Source organism: Camelus dromedarius, chromosome 23 (assembly GCF_036321535.1).
Source record: "Camelus dromedarius isolate mCamDro1 chromosome 23, mCamDro1.pat, whole genome shotgun sequence".
NCBI lineage: Eukaryota > Metazoa > Chordata > Mammalia > Artiodactyla > Camelidae > Camelus > Camelus dromedarius.
The window spans coordinates 1,829,501-1,849,830 of NC_087458.1; the positions used below are offsets into that span (position 1 = coordinate 1,829,501).

Below are 20,330 nucleotides of genomic sequence, written 5' to 3' on the forward strand. Positions count from 1 at the left end.
ACCACACGGTGAGGAGGAGGAAGCAACTCCCAACTTCGGACGCCAGATCACCCTCGTCCACGGCCCTCGCAGACCCACAAGGGGCCTTCAAGTTGTGTCCTTAGAGGATGCCCACCCCACCCCCAGCACCTCCGTACCTGAGTGGTGCGCATCGTAGGCAGTGTAGCCCGGCACCAGGGGCAAGCCTGCGGAGAAGGACGAAAACCAGTTCAGACCCAGCCAGACCCAGCCACAGGATTCCGCTGCATCCAGTGTCTTCCTTCCCGACCCAGTGGCAAGATTCCTGACCGTGTGGCGGTGACACTGGGTCTACACTTCTTCCCCAGCCGAGGGCCTGCTACCAGAACACGGCAGGACTGTGCCCGCCACCCAGGCCTGGTGTCGGAGGGGAGCCGGGCCCAGCGAGCGCTCCTGGAGCCGTCGCTGCAGCAGAGTCGGAGCAGCTCTGCCCCATACAGCCTGCCGGCCTCAGGCCACTGGGCCAGCTGTCACCTCCCGGCCTCCCACAGCGGACAGTGGGGGAAAGAGGTAAAGGAGGAAGCAGAGGGGTCCCTGCCCGAGGGAGGGAGGGTCGTTTCAGGGAGGGGGCGGGGAGCATCAGAAGCTAATCAAAGGGCAAATGCCTCGTTTGGTCCTCATGACCCAGTGGGCAGGTCTTGGTGTGCCCATTTTACAGACAAGTAAACGGAGGTTTGAATAAGACATGCAACTTCCTGACCTGGGATTTAAATTCAAGGTTCCAAGCTCTCCCCCTCTCCAGACACCCTGAGCTGCCCTTGGCTCTGAGGGCTCCTTTGTGTTGTGAATGACTGACCAAATGGGCCAGTGACCCACGTGGCTTGGAGCTGCGTCTTCCCTCTGGCCTTGGAGAAGGCGGACCCGCCCCTCCGCCCACCTTTCCCAGGAGCACAGTGGGGAGCGCCACCAACTACGTGGGAAGGACACTGGGCCTTCCAGGGGGTGGTGACAAGTCGGGGCAGAGGTGTGGATGGGCTCTGCCTTGGGGGTTAGAAGCCATGGCAGCTTTTTGGGCTCAGTCACCTGCAGTAAAACGGGTTACTGTAGCCCCACTGCCCCACCAACCCCGGTGGCCGTAAGGCAGAAAGGACTGAAGGCTGATAACCACTGAATGTGCATGGCACCCACTCGCCAGCCCTGGGCTCCACCCTCACCTGCGCCTGGCTGCTGCAGCCACCAGTCTGGGAGGAGCTGACTCCTGCAGGCCTCCGGCGGGGAGGGGCTTCTCTTGACCATCCCCATGTACTCGTCCACGGAAGGCTGCAGGCAGGGCCGAGAAGAGCGGTGCTGTGACTGGGACGCCAGTGCTGGTACAGACTTAACTAAAACCTTGGTGTCATCTCTTATCACACGCGATGAAGGAACGTTTCACTTTGCATCTTGAAACATCCAGGACAGTAACTCTACCCAGCTTAGCAATTAGACCATGGGGCCAAGTCACTAGCCTCTCAGGGCCCCGGTAGGTTCATGGGCCTTTGACATGGACCTGCCTGTTGTATAACCAAAGGGCCAGGTCATCCAGCTGCCCTGATACCCAGGGGAAGCAGGCGAGTCCTGGGACACCAGTGAATGGGGAGGCTGGACGAACTCTGCCACACTCCACGGGTCGAGATTTTCACTCTGACCAGTTCCTTGAAGGAGGTGGATAATCCATTTAGGAAACGTTTTGAGTTCTGATTTTCCTATGACCCTGGTGTGCCAGTCCAACTGAGTTGGCAGAAAAGCCTTGTACGGGAAATGGGACATTGCTGGAAAGAAATGAAGCCAGGAATTCGCCGGGTCTGCTGCCAAAGCCCACCTGGAAACTGAACGGCTGCTGTCGACAGGGAAGTCGGGCAGCCTACGGGGGCTAGGTCACGTCACCTGTTCTGACATCAGGCCACTCTGAAGGCTTCTACAACTGCCACGTGAGAACTGAGAAACTTGCTAGAGCACCAAACCACCTTTTGCCAAAGCTGTGGGATCATTTTAGCCGGGCAGTGCCGGCCGGGGACTATTCATGAAAACTTAGAAGGCTAATGGCAGCTAAGTTAGTGTTCAAAAACCCACGCATTTTGCCTAAGGAAACCCCATCAAGCCTTTACTTACAGCCTGTTAACTATGAGTTTGTGTATAATTCTAACAAGCCTGCTTCTATGGCCTTCCAACCCATCAAGGACTAAACGCTGCAACTTACAAGACAGGCAGCCCGCCAGCTAGTACGCTGATACCCGAGCAGCATCACTGCACGGCCGCCTGCCTGCCTAAAAAGGCAGGGGAGGATGCGATGCCAACTCAAAATGGTGACAACAGAAAGAGTTCAGAGCCTGAGGGAGCCTCGCCATGCAGAGCAGGCGGCTCCGCACCAGCCCCCGGGGAAGGGCAGGCTGCCGGGCACAGGCGGCTGAGAGCGGGTGGAGGCCGCCCGGCCTCACCTCCCAGCTGGGAGAGCTGGTCCCCAGGCACGGCCCCCACTCACCTCCTTGATCAGCTCGTCAATTTCGGAGCGCCCGCACTCCATCTCCGGGGCTTCACTCACACAGCCAGGAGCTGCCACGCCTAATTTGCCTATGGAAAACCGGACAAGTGCATGACAGAGCGCTGAGGCATCACGACCGCCCCCGAGGCCACGGTCAGTGGTTTTTCTAAAGGCTAGGTTGAAGGAAATAAAAGTCCGTACGCGGCTCTGGGGGCTGGGGAAAGGCCTAGATGCCGTTTTCCCAGGCTGCCACAGCCGTGTGATCAGCAAAGTCAAAAGAGAAGTTGGCCACTGTGTCCCGCACGCACAGGACAAGGGAGCACTCGGGTGTCTGCCTTCTGTTGGCCGAGATGAAAATGAGCTCCTGTCAGAGTGGCTCTATACCCGACAGAGGTGAGAATTACAGGCAGGGGCATCTAAAGACATGCAGAGGTTTCCTGCAGTGTGTTTGCAGCTCGGAGTCTTCTTTTTTTAAGTTAATGGGCAGGAAATCTCTTTTTGGCCTTTCCAAATATACACGTGTGCATCTGTGGCGCCCACACGGTGGGCGCGCCGTGGAGGCTCACGGAGGCCCAGGCTGGACCCGCCTGCATCAGGAGCCGTCTACAGGCACAGGAGCGTTTCCACCTCAAGCACTTTGGACCTGCCCCTCCCCCCCAGCCTCTTCCCCAGCAGAGACTAGCCTAGTGGGAGACGCATTATGACCAGCAAACACTTGTCTGTTGGAATTCATCAGTCCCAACCATCTAAACTGGGATGAACCGACCCACTGTTTCATCCCGACTGAATTTTGATTCCATTTTGATAGATTTGAGAATTCATGCAGCAGCTCTTGGTGGGGAAGTAGGGGGCACGTGGGGGCACCCCCAGTGCAGCCTGCAAACCACTGAAGTACAGAGGAGAGTGTATCCATCTAGACACTATGCAAATACAGCGCTTCTCTGCCCCCGAGAACCTGCTGCTTCTGTAACACCGCCCCTGCAGGTGATGCTGGCTGCGCGCCACACTGTAAACAAGTTAGGGTCACCTGCCAGTTCAGGCTCGGCTGATCTTGGGGGCAGGGAATTAAGAGAAACTTCTGTATTCTTTCAAATCACAGTTTACTCTGTGAGGTGGAGAAATTACCCAAAACTGGCAGGAAGGAAGGGGGCAGCAGGCAACCTCGAGCGTGAACGCAGCGGTGTCCCTGCGGGGCAGCTGCTTCTCCGTGCGGAAGGCCAGCCTGACTTACCCCTGATTATGGGTCAGGGCTCCAACTCAGCACAGTTAGGTGTTAGTTCACAGGCATTTAAAGCTACAAACGATCAGCAGGAAAGATCACCGCCCCAGCACGGCTCTGTGACCCGGGGGGACACGCATGGGCTCAGCTCGGCCTTCCGCCTCCCACTGACCCTGGGCACCAACATCTCATCTTCCATCAAGCAGCCTTTGTCGTCGTGCTGGTGCCCTTGTGAGCGAGGGAAATAGCTCCCCAACCTGGGCTCACCAGCTTCATTCGAGCCACGATTTTAACTTTTTTAGAATTACATGTCAACATTTTCGACCTCCCTGCAGTGGGGAGAGCACCCCCAGAATCTCAGGATTTATGCCCAGCCCGAGGCAGGTTTCGAGGGTTCTATTTCTGCCCCACATTATCAGGCTAGTAAATAGGCTTCTAAGGAGAAGAGGATGTTGGGCCAATACTCTAAGGCTACATCAAATGGCCAGAAAATCAGCAAATCAAAGGAATGTTTTAAACCAGTGACAGTGATTGGATCTCATCTCCCAGGCCAGCTCTGACCTACAGCAGCTGCTCAGCATGCTTCGGAAGGGATTCCGAGGCCAGAGCAGAACTCAGGCAGTCCTGCTTGGTTAGCAATGCCTGATCAGAGCGTGGGGAGCAGGATGGGGGCCTGTGAGCCAGGGGTCCACTCTTCTGCTTTAGTCGTCTCAGAATCGCTCTCGTGATTTTACAGCGGGAGGAGACTGCAGGAATTACCTTGTCCTGCAGTTCCTGGACAGTGGTCAGGATGGAACAGAGCGAAGCCTATCCGCCCTCCAGCAACGAAGCCGGCCGGGCGCGGTCACCCTCTGCCCTCCGCCCCGGAAGCCCGCCGGTCCTCGTCTACTGTCCGCTGCCCCTGGCTGCCCTGCAAGTTGCTGGGAGACAAGGAGCCCCTCATCCACACCTGCAGGAGCCCTGCGCCACCCACTTCTGAGCCTCCCAGAGGCGCCACCACGTGTTCCTGGTCTGAGCAGCACAGCCAGCAGCCACCCCCCCTGCCCCCCGCCCCAACTGCCACCTCTCACTCGACTGGAAACTGCAGAAGGAGACCTCGGCCTCTGCTGGTACAGAGGAGGCAACTGTTTAGCTAAAAGCACTTGCCCCAGACCCCGTGCGTGGCGACTTAGACCCAGACTCTCAGGCTGAGGGCACCAAAAGGATAGTTACATTTCTGCTCTTCCTCGGGGACGATGCGGTAAACTTTGTATGGCTCAGAAATGTCCAGCTGGGACCGATCGGTCACTTCCTCAAAATCTGGGCTCTTGTTCAAAGCACAGCGGAGTCTTGTCTTCCACGTGGCAGGTTCGGCCTTGTCCCCTTCCTTAAACTTCCCTTTAAAAACTGCCCAGGCCTGAGGGAAGAAAAGGAAGCACATGATATATACAGCTGTCACGATGGACAGTATCTGCAGACCTTTCTCGCCCTCCTGAAAGTCACCTTTCTCTGGCCACTGGGTGGCAGGGGAGAAGGGGGGGGAGAGGAGGAGGAGGAGGAGGAGGAGGCTGCTGCGCTCCGTGCCAGACAGGGCAAGCAAGAAACACAACACAAAGAGGAAGTTACACTTGCTTTTTCAAATCAACCTCTGGCTAAGGGAACATTTGCAAAAAGTCTGAATGTGTAATGGTGACAAATAAAAGATTTTATTTGTAGGGGAAAAAAGTCTGAATGTGGTCATCCCCTGCCTTGCTACTTTTAGCAGCAATTTTGTTTTGCACTTTGGCGTTTATTCTAACCCTCCCTACCCACATCCCCTCCTATGCCAGGGTACTGTTTAAAACTGTGGGTTTTTCACAGGTCTGTTTTCTGACCTCTCCAAACCTTAGAATCTACACCAGGACCACATGTTTCCAGCTGGAAACTTGAAGTTAAAAGGTAAGATGGGGCAGTATTAGAAAAAAAAAAATTAAACCTGTGTATGGGCACAGTTTTCAGATTTCAAAACTGGAACAGAGTGATTAGCAGGCTGCTGTCAGGCAGCAGCAGGTGTGTCTTCCAGCCTAAGATAATACGAGGCCTGGAGGGAGTTCTCAACCCCACTCAGGAAAACAGTTACGAGAGGTGCCTTTCCCAACATGACCCAGCCTGGGGATTGAAAACCAGCCGTTCTGACTTCCAAGGGATGTCCAGCACACTACGGTCAGCAGCGAGTGTTTCGCAGCTTCTGGCACACACCAGTCCCTGGGGAAGCTAGGTACAATGCAGGCCCGGGCCCTGGCCCTCGAGAGTCCCTGCGGAGCTGTGGGTTAGGCCTGGGAATCTGCACCATTAGCCAGCATCCCAGTGACTGCGATTTAGGAGGCCACGCTTCCAGAAACTTGGTCGCGGCCCTGTGAGTCCCATCCCCACTGTGAGTCCTGGCGCTTTCCCCAGATAGAACAAGACCTTACAGTCCAGTGCCTGTGGTCGCTCCTCTGTTGATGCCTTGAGCTCAGAGTTTGCATCTCTGCCCGAGGGAGAGAGACTGGAAGGGTGTTCCTCCTAATGAGCATGAGCCACGCCTTCCTCCCGCAGGTGCACAGTCCCCTTTAAAAACAGGCTTAGAAGTAAACGGTTCTCAATCCTTTGCAATCTTTTTTTCCTTCATCTAGCAGCTGCATCGCAGACCATGCATTGATTTATTTCTTCACACAAATTTAAGAGTAAACCACATACACCCTGAACAGTAATGTCAAATTTGTATTACGTTAAATCAGTTTCTCTACCAGGCACTACGGACATTTGGGGCTCTGGGCACTATGGGGAGGCTGGCAGCACCCCTGGCCTACCCACTAAATGCCGGTAGCACCCCCACTCCTGGGGGTGACAACCCAAAACATCTCCAGACGTTGCCATGTGTCCCCCAGGGAAGTAAGGTCTTGACGTGCACAGTCCCATTTGAGAACCACTAGGCTGGTTAACCCACATCACAGGCAGACCCGGGAGAGCCTGCCTGTGGGGGCCGTGTTGGCGCCAGCCAGCGCATGAGCAGAACTGCACAGCCGCAGGGCCCTGGCGTGGTCACTGCCCCATTCAGAGCTCACAGTCTCAGCCCGTAAAGCAAGCCAGGACATCCACAGAGGAAAGCAGGACCCCGTGGCCGGGACGTGTACCAGGCTGGCCTCAGGGTCCCCACTGCCGACCTGCCAAGGCCTTTTTGGGGTTCTCTGGGTGGCTTGAAAATATCGACTTACTTGGGTGATCTCTCAAAGCCCTTCATAGCAAATACTAGACAGAACAGAGTCATTGGAGGCCCACCCTAACAGCCAGGCGGCGGCCCCTGTCCGCACTGCCGCACGCTCGCCAGGAGCCAGCAGCTAGCCCAGGACCACGGCTCTGCCCCGTTTAACACTGTCCATCCTCGTGCTTTAAAAACCTAATGCGAGTTGCTTCCTCGGAGGCCAACTGACCCTGAAACAGCTGCTGCTGTGTGATGTCACCAAGCCTGTCGGTGGAGGGACAGCCCGGGAAGCACACCCCTAACCTCATGAAAAGGAGGAAGGCAGAGTACTTTTTAAAAATAAGTCTCCGTGTGCTCAGGGACAGCACACTGCGAGCCGACGGCTCCCCCATCGCCCATCTCTGGTCCACGCCACGAAGCTGACTGCAGCACGACACCAGCAGGCAATGAAGGACACTCTGGTATAAGCGGCTTCTTACAGCCCACTCACTAAGGCAGGGAAGCGGGCTCGTGTTTTTTTCCTTAACTCAAATTTTGGTAAGTTTTCTTTCAACGTTTGAAACAAAAGTTTCTCTACTCGACCAGAAAACCCCTAAGGTGGCTCAAGGCCCAACTGCTGGCTTCCTCCCACAGCAAAGCTCTGCTGGCTGGACGCAGCAGAGACATGCCCCTCGGAGGATGGAAGGGAGCTGGACTCAGGGACGTGCAGACCGATCCTCCCACCAACGTGTCCCCACCAGCCCCGCTGTGGCCCTCTCGCTGGCCGCCTGGCTCAGGGGGACACCCGGCCCCGGCCCGCCGCCCATTCCTGCTGAGATTGTGGACTCACCAAGATTGCCACACCGAGCGGCTGCGTAATCAACGGAAACATTGGGAATCTTGCACATTTTCCTCAATGCTGTTGAAACGGCCGTGAAGAACGTTGCATAAGATGTATAAATCTGGGGCTCTATTTCATTATCCTCTGAGCAAAAGCTGGAGCAGGGAGCAGGATGAAGGGAGAGGCCTCGCGTCTCCACCAGCAAGACCCAAGCCAGGGCTGTGCAGCCGCAGGTCCAGCCTGCTGAGGGGGCTGTAGTGGTCAGAACTGCGCGGGGCCCTCAGCACCCACCCCTGCTGAAATCTGTTCATCCTGTCGGGCTCAGCTCCCAGCGGGGCTCTCCACGGTCAGGGAGAGGGTGCCCCTGGGGGGGCAGATACCCGGCAATGTTGGGTGCCTTTCTGGTGGTCATAGTGGGGCAGACGGTGCTACTGGCATCTAGTGGATTGAGGCCAGGGTGCTGCTTAGCCTCCTACTAGGAGCACAGGACGCCCCACGAGGAATGATCTGGCCCCGATGTCCATGGTGCCAAGGAGCAGGAGACCTGGCTTGTAGCCGGCTATGATCGAGAATTCCCAAGTAGACCTTGGGCACTATTAAAATTTAGCCATTCCCAACGGAAGCTCCCCATGATGCCAAAGGCAAGAAACTTCTACAAGAGAGGAGTCCACACTGCCACCAAGAATGGATGCCCAGGCCCCTGCCCCGGTCCTTCCTTGACGGGAGGACTGGCCAGGCCCCCTGGAGGGTGAGTGCAGGATGCCGTGTGCACCCACCTTTCCTGCAGGGGCCAGCACCTGGCATCCAGCTGTCTGAGAGCTCTGAGACCTGGGTTACACATCAGCAGAACTGCTACAACATGCAGCCCCCCAGCAAACATCAGGCAGGGACTTGACGAACTGAGATGCCTCATAAGCCAGCTTAGACGTATCTGTGCTCCGCTCTGAGGCCCAAGTATGATCTCTTGTCATTTGGGTTTTGTGTGTCAAGGACAGTCATCTGGGCTAAGAGTCAGAGGCTGTGCTGGGTCTGCAGCCTTTCTCCTCAGTCATGCACACCTGGGGTCTGTCCTGGCCCCCAGTCCCAGCCTCCCACTCTTCCCCACACTCACTCACTCACCCCTCTCAACTCTGGCCCCCAAATGTCAGCAGAACAGGCACACACAGCAGTGGTCTGCACCCCAGATTCTGAGCCAGACCACCTCTGGTCTGCCAGTTTGCAAATGTGGAAGTCTGGGCTCACCTTGACCTGGGGCTCCAGATCCCCCCGGGAGTGGGGCCTGCACACCTGGAGCCTTCAGGAAGCCCACAGGGGACTCTGATAACCAGCGGGGCTGCCCTGACTCCTGGCTCCTCTGCCTGAATCGAGGAGAACAGCCCTGCTAGGAGCTGGGCTGCCTGGGTTCACACAGTGGCTCCATTGTCCGGGAGAGCCTGGACAAGCCCCTTCTCCTCCCCACAGCAAGGACGGGAGCAGCACCTCCCGCACTGGGCCACGGGGGGCAGACAGACACAGCGCGTGGGCCGGGCCTGTCGCGGCGCGGACTCCCCGTCAGCGCTGGCTGGCAGGATGCACATGGTGGAACTAAACAGCAGGTCTCTCCATGCATGGGGGACTGACGGTTCTCAAGGGAAGGGGACTATTTTTAGACGCCCGCTGCAGGTCCAGGACACCCACGTGACCCGGCCCCGGAAGCAATGGCAGATGGTATCTCCCTCATCGGAGCTGACCCTGCGCTGCCAAGCAGAGGCAGTAACTTTGGAAGAATGAAGAATGAAACCTGTCCTAGAATTCTAAATGGAATTTAGGTGATAGCTCAGGAGAAAAGGTCTTAAGTCTCAAGGGCCTCAAAGAAGTGTCTTCTCTCTGTGTTTTCTTGTCCCCACCAGTAGTGCAGAAGAAAGTGCCCTCAGCTTCCTTGTTGGAAAAACAGTATCCAACTGACCAACAGTATCGAACTGACCTCAGAGTGATTAAATCATGCGATAGATGTAAAATCGCCTAGTCTATTTTTTGAGACCCATTTGGCACTCAATCACCATTTGTTTTTAAAAAATTGGATTAATTGTCAAGCAAACAAGGAAGACATCGCTTAACGCCTCCCTGTGCCCGCGAGGGTGGGGGGCCCCAGGCGCTACCTTGAAGATCGAGGCGTCCACCTCCTGGTTGTAGTCCTGCTTGCCGGCATGTTTCCACGGGATCCGGAACATGCTCTTCTCCTCATTCTCCCAGATCAGCCCCGGGTACATGGCACTGTCGATTTGTTCGATCAGCCACTGCCGCAGCCGCCGGCCGCCGTTTCGGTCACACATCCTTGGAGAGAAAAGGCACGTCCTGTGATGTTACAGATTCTGTCTCACTATTCCCAGCACCCCACATACTGCAAACAGGAAAACCAGAGGGTGGCGACCCAGGTGCCTGGCCGGAGGGGCGGTGGGGGGAAACCCACAGGTCCGGGAACTCTGGGCCACCTGCCGTGAGAAGACAATGCCTGCCGCCAGGACCTCCAGCCCCAGCGAAAACTGAAAGCTCCCTGGGAAATCCGCAGCTGTGCGTGGGCCAGACAGCACCCCCACAGCCACCACCGACAGACCTGGCTGCGTTCTTTCCAGCTTTCACCCCACGTTCTTTTTCAGGCAAACACAACCGCATCTGAGAGCGTCGTTCATCATTCTGTTTTTTGCACGAGATGGGGGAATCACTTCGACCTTTTCAGATCCCTTCAGCGAGCAGCCCATCACTCAGAGCCCTTTCCACCACTGAATGCCCAGCCGGGCCAGCATGCGTGAGCAAATACAACATTTGTGCTCTCAGAGAAAGAGGATCTTTTCTAGACTGCTCCTTCACAGCAGGGCTGGGAATGAGAGAGCTGGGGGCCCACGTGAGCCCTGCCACCTCCCAGCTGGGTGACCCGGATCATCACTGCGCTGCAGGCACACGTACCAGGATGACTGCTGGTGCTGGGCGTCATGGCAGCAAGGACTCAGACGACAAGTACGAAGCACCTGCGATAGTGCCTGGACCCTGGAGGACTCTCTCTAGACAACAGAAGCTGTCATTACATCCCTCCTTTCTTCCTTGGGAACTCATGACCAACGGGGAGACAGTGAACAAGAGTGAGGAAATTAACCACAGTGACGGAACAGAGCGAAGCCAGCCTCTTCCAGAAGGCACCAGAATCCAGGGGCCTCACCGTCCTGGGGCGCTCAGAGACATTCTTGGGAAGAATATCCTTGCCAGAGCAGATGGCTTTCCCAGGGGCACAGAGAGAGAACAACCACACCGTATTGACTCCAGCCCGTTTACAAGAACGGTGGAAATCCCCTAGGCAGTTGGACAGACGCCCACCCAGAAAAAAAAAAAAAAAAAAAAAAAGCATTTCTGTTCTTCCGATTAAAATGTGACCTTTTCAGGCAAACAAGTTTGAAACAATCAGCAGTGACAAGACATTATGTCCCAAGAACAGTCACATCCAGAGCCACCCTGGTCCATAAAGCAAGAAGTGTGTGTTCTGGAGACTCCAGCCACCCTGCAGACGGCCGGGAGGTCGAGAAGGAGTCCAGGTCCCGGAGAGAAGGACCTGAGGGCCCGGGAGTGCCAACTCTTAACTTTTTCATCCAACAACCCGAGCTGCCCATTTGTGGATTCAGAAAGGAGTGAAGTGTGTGAAATGGGAATTGGACTTCGACTGGGAAACTGCAGACTCCAGCAAAGGCTTTCCTCTAATGAGGCCTTGGGAAAGTCATTTGACCAGCTCTCTGAGCCTCTCCTCATCTGCAGTGAATGGATCTCAAGTCCCAGAATTCTGAAACAGTCCTTCGTGTTTTTAAATAAGAAGGGACAGATTTGGCCAGGGCACCTGGTGAGAGAGAGAAAACGACCCCACTCCCCAGAAAATAACTCAGCAGGGGACAGGTTCCTACACAGCATTCCTGGAGGAAAGACAGAGACCCCCGCTCCACTCCAGGAATGGGGGCGGGGTGGGGGGGGGGGAGAAGGCTGGTGTCTGCGGACCTACTGAGATGCTTCCGCTTGTTAGCATTTATTTAGCTCACCCCCTGAGTACAAAGTTCATAAACTAGAGTCCGTGCTCCAGGAGGCTCCTGAAATAAAAAGCAAAATTTTGTTTGTATGGACATCTTTCTAGAAAGCAGCTCAAGCCCTTTTCATCAGGATTCATAGTGGATTCATAACCCCAAAACTGTTAAGGACAAACGTCTTGACGATTTATAAGAAAAAGAAAAAGGAAAGTAAGAAAGACGGCATGGAGAGGAAGAGTGAGTCACAGAACATGGAAATACTTTAGAAATCATCTAATTCACACCCTTTGTTCAGAAGAGAAAATACTAAGGCCCAGAGAGGCACTTCAGCCCCCAGCCCCCCAGCAGCATCTCATTTTACTAATTCTGCGGAGAAAAGACATGGTTAGGTGAGATCTCAGCACGTGGACAGCTGAACTGTCACTGAGATCACCTCCAAGATTCTAAGCATTAAAAGCCTAAGATTCTCTCACAACATGATGCAGAACGACTTATTGAACACTAACAAATTAATTCCACCAAATGCCAAGCCAGGAAAAATTTATAAACCCGGTCACATGTTTATAACTTCCTCTTCCTTGATTTTTTAGGTGATAGCTCTTTATGGGCCAAGTGCTCTCTGGAGCTAATCTGCACCCCTATAAATCGGGTCAGGCTTCCTGGGCGGGAGGCGCTAAGAGGCTGCCCTGGGCCCACCCACCCGGCTTCCAGGAAGGGCCTGACGGGTGGCGCAGGCGCCGGACTCACCTTCTCCGGCGCCTCTCAGGGCGGCCCGTGGGACCAAAAGGACTGAAAGCATGAAAGCCATTTCTCCCTCTGGTCTCAATCTTGCTAAAATGCCTAAACCTCTCCCAAATCTCTTCAGGGAGGAACCTGCCATAATCCAAAAGGACGCTCAGAACCATCGTTTAAGGAATGGATCCTAACTTAGATTTCCCCCTAAAAAAAGTGTCTTACATCACCCATATGTTGTGGGATAGTTTGAAACTGGAAAATTCAGCCTCCATTCATAAAGCACTGTCACACCCTCGGTAAGGAGCACATGGCACCTTGGAAAAGTCTGCCCTTTGCCCTGCGGCTTACGTTACACCAAAATGCTCTTCTAGCTGTGACCCCCAGACAGACTTTCTTGCCAGGAACACTGGGCTACAATGGAAGCAAAGGACCTCCAACCCCAATCAGAAATCTTAAAAACTGTGCCCAGTCAGAATAAAAGATCCAGTCCGCCCCGCCTCACAGCCCCCCCCCCCCCAAGACGGCAGCTGGCCCCGGAGCGGCTTCACAGTCAGGACTCTCCAGCCCTACTCCCTGCAGCGGGATGCGAGCGCGAAGGGGAGCAGGTATTACAATAAACGGATCAATATTTCCCTTCATTGCTAAAGGCTTCCTTGCAAACCAGACTTTAAGAAAACGGTATTCTTTTCAAGAGCATCAGCTCATCTTCGGGAGCAGCCGCACAGTAACCTCCAGCGTGGACGCTCGCTTCAGATTCAGGGGAAAGAGGAGGCGGGAGAAAGCAGCTGGGCGGCGGCCGCGCCCGCCGAGGCCACACGGCCGCTGCCTCCGCGCACCAGCCGCCGTCGGCGCCCCAAGTCCGAACCCTCCCGGGCCGGCGCCTACCTGCACCACCGGCCGGGCTGCCGCCCGCCTTCCGCGCCGCCGCCCGCGTTCCCACGCTCGCCCCTGCGCTCGGGCTGGGAGGCTTAGGCATTGGGATTTAAGGCCGGGGACGGGCCCGGCGTGCCGAGTGACGGTCGCGCTGGCCAATGGGCGCTGGAGGGCCGGCGGGACCGCCCAGGGGGCGGGGCGCGTCCGGCCCGCCTTCTTCGAAGAGCTCCGCTTTCCGAGAAATCACTTTGCGCAGAGGCGTCGGTGGCCGGACGGTCAGGGCGTCTTCCGGGGTCCTCGCCGAGGGGTCCTCGGAGTGCCCACGGAATTCCCGAGGGCCGCAGGGGCTTCCGCCGGCCCAGGTCAAGGTCAAGGCGGATGGTGAGTGCCCGATGGCGCAGGTCAGGACAGTCGGGGGGCGGGGTGGGTGTCAGATGGCGGAGGTCGGGGCCAACGTGGAGGCCAGATAGTGCAGGTCGAGGCGGGAATGGTGGGGGCTCAGAGGCCAATGCTGTGGTCCCCGCAGACTGACCCCCGGGTCCCCACTCGAGCCCAGTGAGGCTGCGTGGGAAGCATCACTCATCCAGACGAAGTCTCTGGTAACGTGTCTAGACGGTGGCAAATCGCCCACCTGAGATGTGGTCAAGGGAAGAACCAGCCAGTTACAGACCCAGTCATAGGTGACCAGTCATCTGCAATTGACCGAGAGTGTCAGGAAAAAAAAAAAAAAAAAACAGCCAGCTGAAGACCTGTCTGAAACCATTGCCCACTAAACGTCAGAAATAAAAGCGGCAGTGTCCAGCCTGTTAATGCTAGTACATCCAACTAGGGACATTTTCATCGTAAGTTCTTTTCCCCAGGAAACATCGGGTTTGCTCAGGAAGGGTCCCCTGTGTGTCTATGCTCAGTGTCCAGCCTCTCCTGCATGTTAGCTGGCATTTATTCTAAATATGGGAGTGGAGTTGGGGAACAACACTGGTGACAGGAATGAGAAAGCCCACCCTAGAAACAGGAGAAAAAAAGATACGTTTTCCCATGTTCTGTTCTGGGGTAGCCTTAGAATAGAGAAAAGTGAGTCTTCATTGACTTTTACGTCGAGTTGGCCAATCCTACACAAGCAGCAGTGTTCACCCGGCTGGTTTATTCATTAGGCTTTTCAAGGACCTATGAAAAAGGTTTGCGACTGAAAAAGAAATTTTACTAGCCCCAAAATGCAAAAACTACACTACAAACTTGAAATGAATAAATATTCAGAGATCTCCAAAATATAACATGTCAACTTCATACCTGTAATGTATTGATTGATATACACGGTTTTCAAATATAATGACATGAGAAACCACTTAGAACTTCCTAATACAACAGTCGCGGGGGAGTCGCAGCAACCATTAATTAAAGGAGCTCCCTATCGCCAAGTAGTTTCAAGTGAAAAGTATTCTTTTAAAGCATAAGTTCTCCGAGGCAGGGTATAGCTCAAGTGGCAGAGCGCATGCTGAGCAGGCACAAGGTCCTGGGTCCAATCCCCAGTACCTCCTCTAAAAATAAACGAATAAACCTAATTACCTCTCCCCTCAAAAAAAAAAATTTTTTAATTTTAACTTCTCTAAGAGTATTTACATAGGTGGGAGTATTTTAACATGTTTGTTATGATGTGGAATCAGTGTCCAGAGCTCAGGGTGCCTGGGACCTTAGAGGTTCTTGTAACAGCCTGTGTGCGTGTTTATCTTTTCACAGACGTGCCCCTTAAGCCTACTAGATTACTCACTTCCAAACACTGTCCACCACACAAAGATGTGTAGTCAAATTTCTGCTCAGCGCTCCACTTAGGTGCAAAGACAGGAGCAACGAGTATAGAGAAGTCAGGAGTGGAGGGTCCCAGCACGTGTTACTGGCAGTAGGTGTCACTGTAGGCATGACAGGAATTGTTCACAGCACACTGGCCGGCATGAAAGCTGCTCCAGAAACGCCATATTTTCAACGTGGTGCATCCTCGCTGCCTAGGAACAATCTCTACCCTTATCTGCTCAGTTCACTTCTTACTGAATGAGCATTTTTTTGAGCAACTGCTATGTGCTAGAGATGGTGCCAAGGAAAGAAGCCCCAAAAAGCAAAGCATCTCTGGTCAGTCCTTCCTCTCCAGTTACCGCCAGCATCCTGATTCCTACAGCAGCCAGCTGGCCTTCTGCTTCCATGTCACCACCCTGTTTAGCCTGCTCTTTGCTCCCCCAGCTTAAGCCCTTCCATCTACGGTGGTTTCTCCGTGGCTGCCACATCAGGCCCAGATGCTCACCCCTCGTGTCTAAAAGTCAAACTCTTTCAACCTTCTCTCTTACCATCATCCAGCAAGAACCCCTTCCGTGGACAGCAGCCTGTCACTGCCATTAGAACAGCAGGTTCTGGAGTCAGGCCCCCTGTTCCAGTCTAAATTCTCCGACTATTTGTCTGTGTGACCTTCAGCAAATGACTTAAACCTTCCTGGGCCTCAGTTTTCTCATCCACGTAATGGTGTTGATAACATCAAGTTAAATTGTTTGAAATTGGCAATATCAGCTGGGTTTGTTGAAAGGACAGTTTCTGATGTTCAACTAGCCATTCCTGCCTCTTAGGATTAGTGAGGACTGAGTGAGATCGTGTGGGTTGAGGGAGGCTGGGGACTAGGTAAAGGGAATTGGTGAAGAGGTTTCCTGGGAGAGAATTTTTCCATTTTCGAGTCCACACCTCTCCCTTCACACTTCCCAAGCCCAGCCTTAGCAAGAGGGCTCAGAAGGGCTCTGCAGTGTTTGCTCAGAGGACAGAGGTTAATTATCCTGAGAAGGCCAAGGCCCCCGACAGCAGAGCAGCAGCTCCTGCCCTGGAAACCTAGAGCACGACGGGGGGTCCCCTCCCGCCTCCCACCACACCACGACACAGCAGGACGACAGCCGTGTAGGAAGCTGGCCCTCACCAGACATTGTAATCTTGGACTTCCCAACCTGCAGAACTGTGAGGAATAAATTCATCTTCTTCATAAGCACCCAAGCCTGTGTTTTTTCCTGCAGCAGCCTGAACAAAGATCTCCCCTTTCCATGTTTAAGCACCCTGTGATTGCCTTGGGCATCTATACACACCCCACCTGGACAGTCCAGGACCCTGTCCCCGCCTCTAGTCAGCTGATTGGCAGCCTTCATTCCATCAGCACCTTATTCCCCTTTGCCACGTAAGGTGACACGTTCCCAGACTAGGATGTGGGTGTCTTTAGGGCCACAGTTCTGCCTGCTGCGCCATCCTTCAGACCCACCTCAGGTCACTGTTTTCCTACCCCAGCCTTCACTGACCCTCATTTCACAAACACCAGGCTCCAGCAACACTGAAGTCTTTATAACATAATTTAGGACTCAATGAATATGTGAATTATTTCACTGAATTCTTCTTTAGATAAAGGGTAAAATCTTATTTTAGTTCAGTACCCCTACTTAGCACAGCGCTGACTGAGGGGTGTCAGATAGCAAGGGTGAATTCACTGCAAGAGGCGATCCCCAGGGAAGCAGCGGGAGGGGAGCTGGGAGCACACCTGTTCATTTCTGGGCTCAGGACGCGCTGGGGGTATGAGCCAGGCCTCCAGGAACGCCTCCAGGTTCAGTGATGCACTAGGGGGACTCAGGGACTCAGCACATGGCTGTCACCACAGCGGGTTTATCACAGTGCGAGGATGCAGAGCACGAACTGCCCAGGGGACGGGTGTGTGGGGTGAGGTCCAGGGAGTCCCCAAGCAGCACACCCTGACAGTGCGTGTGCAGCGCTGTCCAGCAGGGACGCGTTAGAGATTCAGTGCCCCGTGTTCTTACTGGAGGCTGGTCAGGTGAGCGCCCTCTTCCTGACACGCACCCAAACCCCAGACTCCCAGGGGGACAGCAGGACTCTGACACCAACCACACTGTACACACGGTTTAGGTACAGGGGGGACCCTCCCCAAAATCAGTCTGGGACTGATCATCAGTCTGGGACTAGGGGGACCCTCCCCAAAATCAAGTTCCCAGATGCCAGCCAAGGGCCAACCTTGGAAGCAGGCCTTTCTGAGGACCGAAGTCTCACGCCTGCTGTGGTAACTCTGCTGCGCGCGCTCCTAATTCTGAGGAGGTTTTGACATGCAAAGCGTCCTACACTTATTCTAAAGGTGACTGTGGCTTCCCCACCTGCCATCAGGTACCTGCGTTCACCTGCCATTAACGAGGGTGAGTGGAGTTTTCTCGGCTTCCCTGAGGCTGCGGGCTCATATTAAGGACAAGGGAGCTGCTGCCACCAGCATCTGGAGGAGGGCGGGGTGCCAGGTCTTCCCGGGAGGGGCCTCCCCCCACCCGCAGCAGCTCCGCGGCCGCGCCTCCACCTGGCAGCACCGGCCCGTCCCAGCCACAGCAGTCGTGCTGACTTCGCCAGACACCGAAAACGTAGGAGTGGGAGCTCTTCCTCCCTCTTCAGGCTTTACAGTTCCCAGTTGTCTCTGCTCTCCAGATTGCCCACGTGTGCCCTGCGGTGCCTCCTGGCTCCTGGCTCTGCCAGCCACGTGGGGTCTCAACATGCCCCTGGTTTTCCCCTCTTCCCGAGTCTGTCCCCGGTGTCCTCCGAGCACAACTCTGGGCATAGAAACGTACATCTTGGAAATTTTTCCTGTCTGCCTGTTTCCACAAGAGACCGATAAAGGATAGCGCTGATGGAATTGATCCCCTCTGATGTGTTGTGTTGACTCGAAATTGAACTTTCAACCTATGGCCACGTCCATGCAATGACACTTGCTTTCCTTCAAGAAGGGCAACACCAAATCAAAGAAACGATAGTTAATGCTAAGAATGGTACTAATGCTGAAACCGTGAATGGGCAAACCAGAGAAAGCTGGACAGATGGGCTCAAGAAACAGGAGGTAATGAGAGGGCTACCCGTTAGCAGACCGTTGGCCTGGATGGATGAGAAGGGCTTTGAGGAGTATCAGTGCGATGGGGTTGGGGCAGCTGGTAGGTCAGAAACACAAAGCAGATGAAGCAGAACATTTGCTGAGAAATAAGCTAAAGGTCAAGGAGACATTAGAGTCGGGGTGGGGGGTCGGGGGGGGGGGGCAAAGCTTTGTTAAACAGGATGGAGGAAGTATTAACCAGGAAAGGAAAAGCCAGACGGATTGGACTCCATTAAAAGCAAGAGCTTATGTTGAGTAAAGACAGTACTCAGAATGCAGGGGCAAGCTGAGACGGGGGGAAAGATAGAGCACGCGTTCCCCGGGAAGGGCTTATACCCAGACATACAAGGAGATCCTATGAATCAGTAAGGGAAAAGATTCCATTCTAAATTCTCTGGCAGAGGCAGTTTATTGCCTGGATCTTTGCGGAAATTTTAAGTTAGAAAATAGAACAGGAGGTGTGGCTACTATAGGAATGCACTTTGCTCTGTCATATTTGAGTTGCTGCAGTATTTAATTATCCACTTGGCTGTTATGGCAAAGTTCTCAGCTGTAATTGGTAGTTGTTGCTGTAATAGTACACTGCCCGTACTTTTATCTCCCGTACTTTTTTATGTGCCAAGTGTTCATAGCCTTGAGCCTCGGCAAGTGCTTAGACTTTTTTAAAAAAAATGATAGAATTGCACAAAGCTGATCAGTTTTGAGAGATCATTAATGTCCTTGAAGAGGTTTTTTGTGGGTGCAAAACAATGGTAAATTTGAATTGGTCCCTCTTATAAGAGTAATGAAATTAGGTCTGCTGAAATGATGAAGTCTTATTCATGCCCTGATTTTACCTACTCTTGTCTATCAGTAAACACTGTGATACTTGAATTTAAAAAGTAAATAGAGGAAAGAGATCCCATGCTCTTGGATTGGAAGAATCAATATCATTAAAAAGGCCATACTGCCCAAGGCAATCTACAGATTTAACGCAGTCCCTATCAAATTACCCAGGACACTTTTTACAGGACTAGAACGATCCTAAAATTTATATGGGATCACAAAAGACCCAGAATTGCCAAAGCAATATTGAAGAAAAAGAACAAAGCTGGAGGAATAACCCTCTCAGGCTTCAAACAATACTACAGAGCTACAGTGATCAAAACAGCGTGGTATTGGCACAAAAACAGACATATGGATCAATGGAACAGAACAGAGAGCCCAGAAATAAATCCACAGGCCTACGGTCAATTAATCTTCGCCAAAGGAGGCAAGAATATAAAATGGAGAAAAGACAGTCGCTTCAGCAAATGGTGTTGGGAAAACTGGATAGCAGCATGTAAATCAGTGAAGGTAGAACACTCCCTCACTCCATACACAAAAGTAAACTCAAAATGGCTTAAAGACTTAAATATATGACAAGACACAATAAATCTGTTAGAAGAAAACATAGGCAAAACATTCTCTGACATAAATCTTAGCATCATTCTCCTAGGGCAGTCTACCTAGGCAATGGAAATAAGAGCAAAAATAAACAAATTAGACCTAATTAAACAAACAAGCTTTTGCACAGCAAATGAAACCATAACCAAAACAAAACGATAACCTACCAATTGGGAGAAAATATTTGCAAATGATATGACTGACAAAGGCTTAATTTCCAGAGTATATAAATAGCTCATACAACTTAATAACAAAAAAACAAACAACCCAATCCAGAAATGGGCAGAAGACCTAAACAAGCATTTTCCCAGTGAAGACATAGGAATGGCCAATAGACAAAAATGCTCAATATCACTAATTATCAGAGAAATACAAATCAAAACTACAATGAGGTATCACCCTACCCCAGTCAGAAGGGCCATCATCCAAAAGTCCAAGAACAATAAATGCTGGAGAGGGTGTGGAGAAAAGGGAACCCTCCTACACTGCTGGTGGGAATATAGGTTGGTGCAGCCATTATGGAAAACAGTATCGAGATTTCTCAAAAAACTAAAAATAGACTTACCATATAATCCAGCAATCCCACTCCTGGGCATACATCCAGAGGGAACTCTAA

The 20,330-nt window shown here is 53.2% G+C and overlaps 1 protein-coding gene across 5 annotated transcripts in view; it reads right to left on the minus strand.

The window, feature by feature from the left end:
• Nucleotides 1-20,330, minus strand: part of IRF8 (interferon regulatory factor 8) — a 51,352-nt gene that overhangs the window by 5,545 nt on the left and 25,477 nt on the right. The window contains exons 1-6 of one of the 5 annotated variants that reach the window (XM_031436614.2): nt 13,378-13,495; nt 9,856-10,030; nt 4,908-5,091; nt 2,477-2,565; nt 1,173-1,278; nt 138-185 (exon numbers count right to left, since the gene is read on the minus strand). In XM_031436614.2, coding sequence (XP_031292474.1) covers nt 138-185; nt 1,173-1,278; nt 2,477-2,565; nt 4,908-5,091; nt 9,856-10,029 — 601 coding nt within the window. In that variant the 5' untranslated portion in view covers nt 10,030; nt 13,378-13,495. Of the gene's footprint in view, nt 1-137; nt 186-1,172; nt 1,279-2,476; nt 2,566-4,907; nt 5,092-7,726; nt 8,471-9,855; nt 10,031-10,310; nt 10,626-10,660; nt 12,984-13,377; nt 13,496-20,330 lie in introns of those variants that run through there. The other 4 variants (XM_031436615.2, XM_064477669.1, XM_031436613.2 and 1 more) reach the window with 4 other exon arrangements.